This window comes from Anser anser (genome assembly GCF_964211835.1).
Source record: "Anser anser genome assembly, chromosome: 1".
Lineage (NCBI taxonomy): Eukaryota > Metazoa > Chordata > Aves > Anseriformes > Anatidae > Anser > Anser anser.
This window is the reverse complement of record NC_139720.1, coordinates 181,887,468-181,902,410: the sequence shown is the minus strand read 5'-3', so window position 1 is coordinate 181,902,410 and position 14,943 is coordinate 181,887,468. Positions and strand designations below refer to the sequence as shown.

General features: G+C 46.0%; 2 protein-coding genes across 3 annotated transcripts in view; both read right to left on the bottom strand.

The window, feature by feature from the left end:
- The window catches only part of COG3 (component of oligomeric golgi complex 3), a 31,793-nt gene extending 31,471 nt beyond the window's left edge, over nt 1–322 (bottom strand). Inside the window, exon 1 of the mRNA XM_083849258.1 lies at nt 96–322. Within this exon, the coding sequence (XP_083705384.1) occupies nt 96–266 (171 nt within the window). The 5' untranslated portion in view covers nt 267–322. The remainder of the gene's footprint in view (nt 1–95) is intronic.
- A 4,355-nt stretch (nt 323–4,677) lies between these two features.
- Nucleotides 4,678–14,148, bottom strand: SLC25A30 (solute carrier family 25 member 30). Of its 2 annotated transcripts, none has more exons than XM_083849278.1 (10): nt 13,184–14,144; nt 11,371–11,449; nt 10,666–10,813; nt 9,871–9,965; nt 9,505–9,590; nt 7,572–7,667; nt 6,539–6,663; nt 5,983–6,121; nt 5,661–5,741; nt 4,678–5,295 (listed from the first exon to the last, which is right to left on the bottom strand). In XM_083849278.1, the coding sequence occupies exons 2-10, from the start codon at nt 11,432–11,434 to the stop codon at nt 5,254–5,256; spliced, it is 876 nt and encodes a 291-aa protein (XP_083705404.1). In that variant the 5' UTR covers nt 11,435–11,449; nt 13,184–14,144; the 3' UTR covers nt 4,678–5,253. The 2 variants fall into 2 exon arrangements, with proteins under 2 accessions (XP_083705404.1, XP_083705403.1); XM_083849277.1 differs by having other exon boundaries at nt 4,740–5,295; nt 13,137–14,148.
- Nucleotides 14,149–14,943: the final 795 nt, after the last annotated feature.

Genomic DNA, 14,943 nt, shown 5'->3' with positions numbered 1-14,943 from the left:
TCCTCCTGGGAGAGCGGCACAAGGCGCCTGGACGGGGTCCTGGGCACCCTGCGCTGGGGGCAGGCCGCGGGCCCCCTCCTCCCCCCCGGCCTCACCTCGGGCGGCACGGGCAGGTCCTCGGCGGCCGCCTTCAGCTCGAGCACGGAGTCCGTCTGGCGGTCGCTGAGCGGGGCGCGGGGCTGCGGGCGGCGGTCCCAGAGGCCCAGGCGGTCCCGCGGCTCCCTCCCCGCCGGCTCGGCGGGCGGCGGCGGCGGCGGCTCCGCCATGGCGGCGGGCGGAACGCGGAGGGGGGCGGAACGGAGGGAGCGCGGAGCGAGCTTCCGGGGGGACGCGCCGGGAGGACGCGTGGCGGCCGGGGGGGGGGGGACGTGCGTCATGGGGGGGGCGGGGGAGGAGGGGGGGGGGAGAGCGCCCCCTAGCGGTGGGAGGTCGCCGCCGCCTCGGGGGGGACGGGGGGAATGGGGGAAATTGGGGGAGATCATGGGGAAGTGGGGGAGATAGTGGGGAACTGGGGAGACTGAGGAATGGGGTAAACGGGGAGATGGGTGAAATGGGGAATTGGGGGAGATGGGGAATTGGGGAGATGGGGGAAATGGGGAAGTGGGATACATGGGGAAATAGGGGAGATGGGGTAATGGGGGACATGGGAAATCGGGGGAGATGGGGAATTGGGGGACATGGGGAATTGGGGGAGATGGGGGAATGGGGGAGATGGGGAAGTTGGGGAGATGGGGAAATGGGGGAGATGGAGGCATGGGAGAAATGGGGAATTGGGTGAAATGGCAGAGACGGGGAAATGGGGGAGATAATGGGGAAATAGGGGAGATGGGGAAATTGGAGATGGGGAAATGGGGGAGATGGGGAATTGGGTGAGATGGGAGATGATGAACTGGGGACATGGGGAAGATGGGGGAGTTGGGGAGATGGGGAAAATGGGGGAGATGAGGGAATGGGGGAGATCGGGAAGTGGAGGAGATGGAGGCATGGGGGAAATGGGGAATTGGGGAAAATGGGAGAGATGGGGGAAATTGGGAGGTGGGGGAGACAAGCAAATGGGGATGATGGGGAAGTGGGGGAGATGGGGAAATGGGGAAGATAATGGGGAAATAGGGGAGATAGGGAAATGGGGAATTGGTGAATTGGGGGAGATGAGGAAATGGGGGAGATGGGCATGGCCAGCTGAACGTGGTGGCCAACAGCCTGAGTGAACTGGGGTCGTTGAGCATGGAGAGGAGAAGGCTGAGGGCAGGCCTCATGGCCCCCTCCCGCTATTTGTAAGGGGGCTTTAACAGGGAGGGCATCAGTCTGTCCTCGGAGTGCGAGGAAATGGCCCCCTGTCATGCCAGGGGAGGAATTTCTGCACGGAGAGCGGGGTCAGGCATCGGAAGGGGCTGCCCAGGGAAGCGGTGGGGTCCCCGTCCCCGGGAGTACTTGAGGGAGGTGTGGATGCGGTGCCTAGGGACGTGGTGTAGTGATGGGTGCACGGTGGTTACACTCGGCGATCTGTGGGGTCTTTCCGAACCCAAGTGATTCTGTGGTTCTGCTGATACCCCGGGCAGCCTTGGATCTTCCCCAGAGGCACTCACGCCCAACTTGGTGTTGTGTGTGAACTTACTGAGGGTGCACTCGATCCCCTCATCCAGATCATCGATAAAGATATTAAAGAGGACCGGCCCCAGTACTGAGCCCTGGGGGACTCCACTAGTGACCGGCCTCCAACTGGATTTGACTCCACTCACCACGACTCTTTGGGCCCAGCCACCCAGCCAGTTTTTAACCCAACAAAGCCTACACCTACCCAGGCCTTGAGCAGCCAGCTTCTTCAGGAGAATGCTGTGGGGAATGGTGTCAAAAGCCTTACTGAAGTCAAGGCAGACCACATCCACAGCCTTTCCCTCGTCCACTGAGCGTGTCACCTTGTTGTCCTGGGTCCTCCTTCCAGCCCTGCTTGTAGATGGGCGTCACGTTTGCCAGCCACCAGTTACCTGGGACCTCCCCTGATAGCCAGGACTGCTGATACATGATGGAGAGCGGCTTGGCCAGCTCCTCCGCCAGCTCCTCAGTACCCTCGGGTGGATCCCAACCGGCCCCATCGACCTGCGTACATCCAAGTGGAGTAGCAGCTCGCCAACCATTTCCTCGTGGATTGTGAGGGCTTCATTCTGCTCCCTGTCCCTATCTACCAGCTCAGGGGGCTGAGTACCTGGAGAACAACTAAAGGCTGAGGCAAAGAAGGCATTAAGTACCTCAGCCCCTTCCTCATCGTATCACTGTTTCCCCCCACACCCAATAAAGGACAGACTCTCCTCAGTCCTCCTTTTCTTGTTTATTTATTTATAAAAACATTTTATTGTCTTTAACAGCAGTAGCCAGATGGAGCTCCAGTTGGGCTTCGGCCCTTCTAATTTTGTCCCTGCACAGCCTCACGACATCTTTGCAGTCCTCCTGAGTGACCCACCCCTTCTCCCAAAGGTCGCAGACCCTCTTTTTCTTCCTGAGCTCTCTGTTCAGACAGGCCGGTCATCTCCCAAGACAGCTCATCTTTCAGCACATGGGGACAAACCCTAAAGGCACGGGAGCAGGCTTTCTTGAAGAGCGTCCAGCCTTCCTGGCCTCCTTTGCCCGTCATTCAGGACTCCGCCAACCAGGCTCCTTAACAGGCCAAAATCTGCCCTCCAGAAGTTTTGATAACCCCCCTCCTTACTTCTCCAAGAGTCGAAAGCTCTATTAAGTCAAGATCACTGTGCCCAAGACGGCCTCCAACCTTCCCATCACCAAGTCCTTCTCTATTTATGAGCAAAAAGGCATCGCTGCCTACCTTAATCGCTGCCTACCCGAAAAATCTATATTGGGGTAATAATCCAAGAGCCAATTATTTTATTTTTTTTCCCCAGGGGCTCTTTTTGGAAAGGGTGCTCTTTTGGGGTCCTGTTGTTTTTAAGAGGCTCTTTTTGGTAGGGGATGTGCCTTTTTTGGGTCCTTTTATTTTTTTGAGGGGCTGCCCTATTTTGGTTGGATTCTACCTATTTTTGAGGGGTTCTTTTTTGAGTGCTGCCCTTTGTTGGAAAGATTTTTTCCCTTTTTTGGGGGGAGGGCTCTTTTTTTGGGGGACTGCCCTTTTTGGGTCTTTTTTTTTTTTTCCTGAGAAGGAGCTCTTTCTGCATGGCCGCCTTTTTGTTCTTTTTTTTAATTCTTTTTTATTTTTAAGCGGGTCTTTTGGAGGGGTGCCCTTTTTTTCAGTTGGGTGCCAGCCTTTTGGGGCATTTTTTTTTTAAGGAGTCTTTTTTGGGAGGCAGCCCTTTTAGGTTGTTTTTTTTTGTTGTTGTTGTAGTTTTTGAGGGGTCTTTTTTGGGGGGGGGCAGTCTTGATTTTTGATTTTTATTTGGGCTGGGCTTTTTTCTTACGTTAGGTTAGGTTTCTGGATTTTTATTTATTTATTTATTTGTGATTGTTTATGGTGGTCCAGCCTTTTGGAGGTTAGGGTTTGGGGAGATTTTGTTGGCCCTTCCATTTTTCAGGTGGGATGTTTTTGGGGGTCTTCATCAGGGTCCCAGCCTTCTGGAGGTTGGGTATTTTGGAGAAGTTGTTTGGAGGGGGTTGGCCTTCTGTGGGGTTGAGTTTTTTTGAGGAGAACTATTCTGGTCTGGCCAGTCATTTTTTGGTGGATTTGGGGGATTTTTAGTGGATATTTGGGGGATTCATTCTTGACGAACAGTCTTATACAAGCTGTTTGTTTTTGTATGCCTGTTTTGTGGTGCAATGATTTTGTTGTTTCAATTTTTTGTTGCTTTTTTTTCCTGCGGGGGAACCAGCCTTTTTGTTTTTAAGATTTTTTCGCAGGGCTTTTTGGGGGAACCAGTCTTTTGGGGGTTGGAGGTTTTGGGGGTGGAGCATTTTGAGGTGGTGGCTTTTTTGAGGTTGGGAGTTTTCTGGGTCAGATTTTGGGTTTGGTCTACTTCATTTTTTGGGGGGGACGGGACAGTTCCTTTGGGGTTGGGAGCTTTTGGGTGATCCTTTTTGGGATGTGTTCCCCAAAAAAAGTCCTTTTCTGTGTGTGTCTATGTGTCAGGGGTCTGGTGGGTTCTTGTTTTCATTTTCTATCTGAGGTTTGGGGGATTTCTTGTTTCTCTGTGTCGGGTCAGGGAGCTAGGGATTTCTTTTATTTATTTTTTGTTCAGTCAGGGGCTTTGGGGATGTTGCTTGGAATTTCTTTTTGGGTCTGAGGATTTAGGGGTTGCTTGGGGTTTATTTTGAGGGCAGGAGTGGGTTTTTTTTTCAGGATGGGTCAAAAGTAGTGGTTTTTTGTTAGTTTTTTGTTTTGTTTTTTTACTTCTTTAAGAAATGAAAGCAGTCTTTCTTGGACTTACCTTTGTTCTTTTCGCATTGGCACCTATGTTAATTGGCCTGAACTGCTCAATGCAGAACTTTCTCTTTTTTTTTTTTTCCCCATCTTTGTAACTGCCCATAGCAGTCATACATCAACACCAGTCCTCCCAATACCAGAAATGTCGTTCCAGGACAGGCAGATGAGCAAGGGCTTGTCTGAACTTCATACCTAATTCAAATTTACATACGAATACGTTCAGAAACCACTTACTCTGAAAACCAAGAATGATACAGTGGAAAAAGCTCTCCTCATGCCACTCACAACCGAGAGCTGTGTCAACCCCAACCTGCCAGTGAAGTTGGTTTATTCCCAGCAAGTTCAGCAGAACTTGCAGCACAGGTAATCTATAAAATCAGAAGCAGATTTTGTATTGCAGCAGGTAAAACAAAAGGCTGTAAAGACATCTCATGGCACTTCCAGTTAAATAGGAACTGAACTATTGCAGTCAAATATTGTACTCTTCTGAAAACAGTAAAAGCCCAATGCTTTGGTAGTACCTATCTTCCTTTAGAAAAATAAAAATTGTTCTTAACCTCTGACATTTATAAAACACTGTGCATCTGGGTCTCGACAGCGTAAGTCACATTAGGGATCTTCACATTCAGGAATACTTCAAGAGCTGAAAAGGAATACCATCCCATTTGGCTCAGTCTAGAAAATAGTGCACATCATCCACTTCATCATGTGAGCAAACCAATGGTACAGGAGCCTTGACATCACTTCTGGGTGACTGACCGCAGTCTTGTGATGACCTCTTCCTTTGGTCATGATCTCAGGCAGGAAGAAGAGAAGATACTCGAGATAACTTACAAGTTGCTCTACATTCAAACAGCGTGGTAGAAGAATTCAGTATAGGCGTCAGTACATCACAAGTCTAATTTCTTCAACTGTTCGTACGTCAGAAAGAACTGAACCCATTATTAAGGAAAAAGTTCCTGTTCACTCAGTGCAAAATGGTTATTTCACTACTAAAGGATAGCAGCATGTGTACTGAAATATGGGAACTTCCAAATTAAGGAAATGGACAGATAGGAAATTGAGGGAGCAACTGAAAAGTGGTTTTCAGGATCTTATGAGAAGATTCACTGTGTAACACATCACATAGGCAATCTGACTGGAAGCAGTTGACTAAGGAAATGGGCAACTGACAAGGTTCCATTAATAAAAAATTATGTTGACATGACGCCTTTCATATAGAGCTCTGGAACTGTCTGTCAATACTTGCTGTTGTATGACTTGTTTCATCTCTTTTGCACACCTTTTAAAAGGATACAATGATATTCCAAGGACCAAGTCTTAGCCAGTTTGGCCAAAACCCTTTATAAAGAGCAAAAAAGCCTTCATTCTTCCAGGTCTGGAAAAAAAATAAAAATAAATAAAGCAACATACACAACAAGAACACATTTACGGAACTCTATTAGTGAGAAATCCAGACATCATGTCAGCAACAGGGAATCTACAATACTGAACGATGGCTTAGTGCTGTAATCTTGATTTGCATCCATTTCTAGGGAAATTTAGAACAATTTCAACTTCCATACCAGAATTATTGCCTGGGCGCCAGCTTCTACTTAGTTGATACACGAGCTACTTACTTGTAACAAGCAATCCAGAGTACCCTTGTAGTTTGAGTGTGCCCCGTTTTGTTGGCTTCTCTCATTCATCATGCGTGTTCTCACAACATCAACTGGGTTGGATGCAAGGGCTCCAGCTAGCCCGCACGTAAAACTGGAGCTAATAAAAGAAAGTTTTAACAAGGGTTCACCTACCACATTTAAAGAAGCACAAGAATCACTCCATGCCCCCCAAAGAAAAACAAGCAGCAATGAGTGTTTTTAGTGCTTAAAAATTACATCAGTTAATAGAAGTGGAAAGCACTTTTCATTTACTGTAATACAGAATTTTGAACCTTTGAGAAAGGTTAAATCCAAATCCTAAATAAAATTAGCTTCCACGTTACGGGCTATTTGAAGAGCTATTGCACTAAAGCGTACAAATATGCCAGAACTATATTTACATCTTAACTGATAAAATAGAAGTGGATAGGTGAATACCTATCTTCTCAGAAGAAAAAAATCTGAAGATGCACTCCACATAACGACAACTAACCAAAGGAGAGTGATGCAAGCAGCTTTCATTATAAAAACTTACAGGAAGTGAGTATATACTGTGTCTCCCATATATCCAGACATGATTAGGTGCTTCTTGGTAAGGTCATACACTGGCAGTTCCACTCCAACAACAATAGCAGCTCTCTGTGCTGTCAGGGACACCCCCTAGAGGAGGGGGAAAAAAAAAAGTATAACTCACTTTCGTGCACCAGCAGACAAGCCTAGCTTCTCTACTACAAGCTTCTCTGCAGCACACCATGAATGGATTTAGAACACTGTATGCTCACACAGCACTAAGTAGTGCAAGTCTTAGACATATATGCTCAAAAAATACAGATTCAAATTAATAGCGAAATCACTTGCCCACACTGAATGTTAATTTCAGTTCCTTTATGCTACTCCATCTCTCTGCTTAACCTCCAAATTTGTACATCAATTGTCAGCTAAGACCACAACAGCCAGGTGACAGCAGCTCCTCTTAACACTAACTGAAAAACTGACAGGGTGATGAACGTGAAGAGAAGCAGAATGGAGATGATGAAACTTTTGGAAAATCTTTTCTATTTTCCAGCGGTTTCACAATTGTCCATTCTTACAGCCTTCACTTACTGTAGTCACTGACAGTAATCAGTATAACAGACAACCTACAAGACTAAGTACATGAATTCCTGAGCTCGAGTAAATGTTCATTAGTATCTTCACTTCCAAATATTCCAAATGTTTGTGTTTTTTGTTTGTTTTGGCTTTTTGTTGTGTTGTTGTTTTCATTTTTTCTTCAAAAAAAGAGCAGAGCATGCAGATTGAGATGCGTTTTACAGAGCGTTCTTTAACTAATACCAGAGACAGTCAACCTAACTTAAACCTTTTTTTTTTTTTTTAATAAGACCGGACTAATGCTTGGGTACAATACTTGCAGCAACACTTTCTTAAAATGCACTGAGACGCCAGCAGTGAAGTAGTCATCACAAACTACACACTTCTTAGCTACTGACTTATCCACATTTTGGTTGAGAATACTGTAGAAGCAGATAAAATTCACCTCAGCAAGATAAAAAGTAGCTCAAAAAACTTGCCTTCCATAATCCTTTAGTGCCTTCAGTTTGGTAGATCTGTATAAAGTTGCCCATCATTCCTCCTTGAATCACACTACCTTGGGCTTGCATTCTGATCTGAGATTATTTGAAGATCAAAAGAGAAAAGAAATACTTTTCAAGCAGAAGACCAGTAATAGTTTAATACAATTTTAAAAACATGGTAAGTTATAATCTTTGAAATAGTAAAGTCAACTTCTCTGCATACAAGGTAATAGCTGACATTACCATTACCATGATGCAATCTCTGTAAGTACCTTAACCATCTAAATGCAGCTGCTAATTTTGAATCACTACGGGGTACAGTTTTTAGCTGCATTAAGTCACTTCTATTTCTGTACTTGCACACTACGCCATTTAGATTAGACTGACAGATGGGTTCTGCGAGATATCCTTTACAGTGTTCTCACAAGAGCACCTTAAAATGAAAGGTTAAAAAGATTAAGATTTCAGCTACTCGGAGCCATGTTCTTCAGCCCTGTGGATTTCTGAGAATGTCCTTTGGACACCAGCACGGTTAACAACCAAATACAGGTTTGGTGACAACCAAGTTCTTGTATCATAGAACATTCTGAGCCGGAAGGAACCCACAAGGATAATCATGTCCAACACTTGGCTCCACACAGAACCACCCAAAAATCAAACGTGTAGAGTCTGTGCCCAACCACCCTCTGGGTGCAGAACCTTTTCCTAACCCCCAGCCTGACCCTCCCCTGTCCCAGCTCCATGCCGTTCCCTCGGGTCCTGTTGCTGTCCCCAGAGAGCAGAGCTCAGCGCCTGCCCCTCCGCTCCCCTCGTGAGGGAGCTGCAGGCCGCCATGAGGCCTCCCCTCAGCCTGCTCTGCTCTGGGCTGAACAAACCAAGGGGCCTCAGCTGCTCCGCATACTTCCTGCCCTCCAGACCCTTCACCACATTCATAGCCTTCCTTGGATACTCTCTAACAGCTCTGCCTCATTTAGGATCATCCACAAACTTGCTTAGTGCGCATTCGACTCCTGCGTCCAGCTCGTTTATAAAAACATTAAAGAGAACTGGCCCTAGCTGAGTCCTGGAGAACCCCATGAAATGTCTGCTGCCCTGATGTAACCCCGTTTGCCATAACCCTTTGCTCCTGACCCATCACCCATCGCATTATGCACTTGTCTAGCTGTGTGCTGGACATTTTGTTCAGAAGGATGCTGCAAGAGACAGTTATCAAAAGTTTTGCTAAAATCCAAAGAGAGCCAACTATGGATGTAACTTTGGGAAATAACGTATGGAAGCCACACTTAAAATAGAAACTTACATTAGAAATGCATCTAAATAGCCACACTAGCCCTACGAAGGATTTAGTTTAGTGAAGTTTCTAGTGGTTTTAGAAGAGCATCTTCAAAACTACTACTTGAAGAATTGTGTTAATTTTTCATTAGAGGCATCCATTATAGCTTTGTAATTTAAATGCCATCAGCCCTTTAAGGTACATGGAAAAGAAGTCCTCGACCACCTACCATTAAGTTACCAGGTTCTAAAGAGGTGATGGCTTCACAAATTCACTTCTGAGTGACTCATGTTGGAGCACTATTTCCACAGGACACTGGATTGCAAAGCCTCTAAGAGAAACAACTTCTCCTATAGGATAACTTCAGGAGTAATACAGTACAACAGCACTCACATGCTGAAACTCTTGCCTCTGAATTGATCCTTACCTATTTTGCACTCCAGAAACTTTTTTTTTTAATAAATGTTACCAAGCATCAACCAATAAAGATAAAAGACACAGGAGAGCTTCCACACAAACACTACAGCATGAAAATTAGTCATCTTATAGGATTCTCTCCCTACCCCACTCCCGAGAAAAAATATGCATTGAGATTCTGTATTTCCTCAATTAAAGACAAAAGAAACTAAGGGCAAACTCTACAGAATGCATAATTACCTTTAAGACATCTGTAGGGTTGGCAATAGATGATGAAATTACTCCCGAAAGAATGCCACACAGAACATTTATCATCAGGGTTTCATCTATTCCATAAACAAGAAAGAGAGATTAGCTGCAGATTTACAAAGTTTAAAATGCATCCAGGCAGGATGATGCCACCTCTGCTTTAACCAGAAAGAGCACTGACTACAAAAGCCTTAAAATCAGCACTGAGGCTTCCTTGCTGGCTCACTTTGTTCTAAATAATACAAAGAATGTCTTCTTAGAAGACCTGTTCAAACTGCTACAATAAAATAGCAAGTGGCAAACACCCAGCTTCAAGCAAACCAGTCCTCAATTAAACTGGAAGAAAAAAGCACTCACCTTCTGGATGCTCAACAAACATTCTTTTTAAGCTCTGGTAAGTGCCTATTTTTATAGTTCCGTATGAAGCTTGCCGTAGCATTGCAGGTGCAATCCTGTAAAAATAGGTAATGATAATACTTATGTTCAAAATTGAAAAAAGACTGATTAGCAAACACTTTTTTTTTAAAGCAGGAGACTGAACACAGGACTTCTATTAGTAAAAGGTTTGTTCATTTAAATCTATACTTTAAACTCACTGTAGACAAACAAGGGGTTTTGTTTTATTTTGTTTTTTAAATAAAGACTGTAAGAACATAAATGAACTCTGGGAGGATTGCTTTTAGAGCATACCTCAGCCTGGGATCTCTAAAATAGCTGGCAAACCTGTCCCAGATAGCTGCAAACTACATCTTTCCCCCACCATCTTCTAAAGAAAAGCATGCACACTGATATACGTGCAAAGTAGAAAAAAGTAAATTAACAAAGGTTAAGGCCATTTTTCTCCAGCTGAATGACTGAACCACTATAGTAGCGTTGTACAGATGGAAAAACTGTGGCATTATTTGTACAGACTAACTTTATGTTTCATTATATTATTTCCGAAGTAGGTTGTTTTCTTTAGAAACATGAAGTGCTATTGCAGAGTACAAAGCCTGAAGTAATCTAGGCTTGGGCTTTCAGCTTGCAGACTGAGGAGAACATTACATTTTCTCTAAATACCTATCAATCTGAAACCCATAAGCTTAACCACTACGGGTTCATAATCAGCAATAAACCGTCCAGAAGCTACTACTGCTCATCAGTTTGTTTTACCCAGAGTATAAGGCTTTCAGTCCTTCTTCTCTGCATATTCTGACCAGTGCATGCATCATTCCACGGTAGCGGATCTCTTTATATTTAGCATCATTAACTTGACCTTGAACCTGCAGGCGTGTTTTAGTCAGATCAATTGGGAAAGTACCTTAAAGAAAAAAATTCAGAGAAAGTTAAGCAGGGACTTATCTAACATGTCCTAAGAAACTGCAGCTTTTATTAAATACCACAATATATAAAAATGCTCCTGAAAAGAAATGCATACAGTCTCTTACCAAGACTTAGTTAAAGCGGTTCATTCTATGTCACCCTGTTTCTTCTAGACAGCTTGTCAGAGGCCATGCCTGCTTCCTATCCAATTGTTGTGTTCACTATGTTTACAGGCAACGTGACAAGCTTAACTTATCTACTCTAGCAAAACAAAAGTTGTGCATACTTATGACCAAATCAGTACACACCAAATAACAGAATCCAAAGACAAAGGTCATATTAAAATGAGACAAGTATATGAATTTACAGACAGAAGTTTTAAAACTCTAACGAAGTTCTGAGCAACTTACCGCACAGCATTAAAGAAACACTCCTACGTTGTACCCTAAAGAAGACCATATAATACTGTGTCATTAATAGCCTGGGAACCAAGCTTGCACTAAAAGCACCCATCTCAGTTAAGGAAATCATGTAAACAGCTCCAGAAATGCTTACCGCATTCTGCAGTGATTGATGCTAAACCTCCATAGAGAAAGGGCTTCCAGTTCAGCGCTGACATTATTGAATCTTCTTTCTGTGAAAGAAAGCAAGGATTTAAAGCTTCTACAAACAGAACTAGTATTACATAAATATATATGCTAACATTTAATAACATGTTGTGCCTTGTCCTCTTAAGATGGACCTTCCAAACATGCTAAGGGTAGAAATGTTTAATTAATACCTTTGACAGTCACAAGACAATAACACTTAACAAAGGCATCTGAGTTCAAATCTGTGTCTCCACTGCATATTTGGACAACCATTACCCTTGTCATAAAGGAGGAAAGCAGTTTGTCCCTCAGGCAGGATTTCAAGGAGCACTGCAGCGAAGAACCTCCAGTGATTCTCACCAAGCCAAACTAGTATGACTACATCCTGACATCAAATGCAATTTGTACACAGACACTGCTAAACTTCTCTCACCTTTTTCCTGGCGCTATCAACATTAACATGACCTGGTACACTTAGACAGAAGATATGTATGCATTTTGCTTCTGTTAAGGCCTGTTCTGTTACCAGTTTACAAGGTTCCTTCTTGCTAATGTTATGCGGAAGCAGTGCAAAACCAGGCAGAAAGATGAACTTGCTTTGGCCACTTCTTCCCTCTAGACATGCTACTAATCCAGTGTGTAAATGGAGTTAGCACAAGTTGCAGGTACCAAACATGCCCGATGAGCAGTTACTGCAGCCCTAGTTTTACTTTTCTCATCTTTCCTTCATGAGGAAGTTACCTGGGTGTTCGGTCTTCTGACACGACACAACAAAAGAGGAACAAAGGAACTCAAACCACACAAATCCAAACAAATACTCTGCCACCAAGCCCAGGGAAATCCAGCTTACTCCTCAGGCCTCTGCAATGCACACCCCTGATGTAAGAACGAAATAAAAGCAAGGAAGGGCACCCACTATTTTGTCAGAAACAGTGCAGTTCAGAGATGAACCGCCAGCATCTCAGCATGAAAACGCCACAGCCACAGGAATGCACGGCACGGTGCCAGAGAGAGAGCAAATCCAGCTCCAAGTTCCTCACAGACCCCTGTCCTGCCATTGGGATCAGAGGATCTTAGCTTCATTAGCAGGGACAAGACCAAGTTCTGCTTCCCCACTACCAGCCACAGATACAACCTTTGCTTTTAAGGCTGCATTGCCAAAATTAAAGATAGCAGTCAACACATCAAGACAAGTTTTTACTTACAGCAAATATAATTTCACTGATACAAAGCCAAAACATAGCCCGAGTTCTGTCTGCATTGTATTTCAATCTGCCCAAGCAGCGAAGACTACTCGGTTTCTGTCTCAGTCCACTGGAATTACACAACGCAGAAGCGTGCAAGCACCGCCAAGTAAAATTTAAATTATACACAGACTTACTAACGCTGGCTTTAGTCCTGATACATACATAGGATACCCTACCCCAGAAACCTCACAGCGTGCTGCTCCCTTGACAGAGCCCTGAGCCGAGACCCTACAGACTGTGTCAAGGTCTGTGCCCCTCAGGGGCTCGCCACACTACTCTCCTCTCCTGCAATTTCGGAGTCGTCCTCGTTATTTCAGCCTCCCAGATGTATGGGAAGTAACTAAAGCAGAGGGCAGAGCTTATCTCAAGACACACGACCGAACCAACACACATCGCCGAGCCCTATTGCCGCAGCTCTCTTATTTTCCCAATTCTTGCTCGCTTCTTAGTCAGAATTTCTTCCCAGCACTGCTCAGAAACATACTAGGCCTCTCCAAAATATCCACGTCGGTTGCATCAACGGCGAAGTACCTAAACGTCCACTCCAGCCTCCAAACGCAGCGGTGCCTTCAGTTTTTCCCCCAAAAACGCGTGGATCAAGGAGGCACTTCTAGCCCCCCGCGGGAGAACTGAGGGGCCGAGGGCGCTGTTACCGTCCCCAGCAGGCTGTGAACGGGGAGATTCCCCCACACAGCCTCTGCCAAAGCCGCCGGGCCGGTGGCTAAAGCACCCGAAGGAAAAGAAAAACCAGAGCCCGTGCTCCGGCCGCCCTCACGCCGCGGCGCTCCCCCGCCGCCGGGCGGCCTCTGGAGGCCGCCGTCCTCCCCAAGCCGCCCTCCCTTCCCCGCCTCCCCGCGGCCAGCAGGAGGGGGACATTAAAGGGGCCGTGTGGGGAGGCTGCCCTGTGGAAGCCCTGTCCCCCCACCCCCAAGGCCTCCAGATGAGGATCCGCCCGGGAGGATCCCCCCCGTGTTGGGGTGGCCCTGCTGGAGCTGGGGTCGGGGGGTAGCACACGGAGCGAGGTGGCTGCTGAGGAGCTTTGTTGGAGCGTCCCGCCTGAGGGGAAATGGTTTTAAACTAAGGGGGTGGATATAGGTTAGAGGCTAGGAGGAAACTCTTCACTGTGAGGGTGGTGAGGCCCTGGCACAGGCTGCCCAGAGAAGCTGTGGCTGCCCCATCCCTGGAGGTGTTCAAGGCCAGGCTGGATGGGGCTTTGGGCAACCTGGTCTGGTGGGAGGTGTCCCTGCCCATGGCAGGGGGTTGGAACTAGGTGATCTTTAACGTCCCTTCCAACCCAAACCTTTCTATGGTTCTATGGCACGGGCTGCCCACAGAGCTCTTGTTCCAATTGTGCTTCAAAGTTGTCTTTGCAGATGGGCTTCTGACGAGGAAGGCACAAACTCAAACCTCAGAATCAGCTCTCGTGTTCACACCCCCTTCAGCAGCTGGCTAGTACCGTCCAGCTTTCCTATCTACTTTCCTATCTACTACAGCTTTCCTATCTACTATCTATCTGCCCTACTGCAGGGCAGATCCTACTTGGGGTTAACTTCGAACAGCTCCCCTCTTTCTTTTTGCAAAGGTCATTTTCACTGATTCTAACACCGGCTGCTTTTGCAGGACAGCCAGTTCTGTTTTCAGACTTCCCAGGCTGCTGCCTCCTTTTAAGAAAGGCTTCGTTTCCAGTTTGACCTTAACTTGTCCCTGGAGTTTCAGTCAGCTCATTCTGCAGGCAGCCGGTTTTTATTATCTCTAATATGTGAAACGGTGCCTGCTCAGGCATTGCAGCTTGCACCTGACCACATTTCTTAAGTTCCTGTTAGTACTTGACCACATAATTCCAAATAAAAGGGAATTCAGGCTGCCTCATGTTGCTTTTCACTGACTTTTGGATGGGTCCTCTGAATAACCTCTTTTCCTGCCTTTTCAACCCAGTTCGTACTACGAAATACGTAATACCTTTATCAACCGCCAATAGAACGATCTTGGCAAGCTGCCTCGAGCCTGACATCAGGGCCATATCAGCAGTTGACTTTGGTGCTCAGCATCTTTTCACATGTCTCTGCACGATCCCTGTGTGCCACTGGTCACCTGCTTTTACAGTGTTTTTGTCCAAAAGCCAGCTCTTTTCTGCAGGACTGCGTAGGTATTACGGTTTGACTGACTGGTTCCCAGGCCCCTAGCCTTACTGCTCCCAATTTTCCTCACACATTTTTATCTTTCTTTTTTAATCAAAACAGAGCCCCACCCTCCAACAATTCTACCAAAGGGCTGGTTTTTTTTTGTGCACT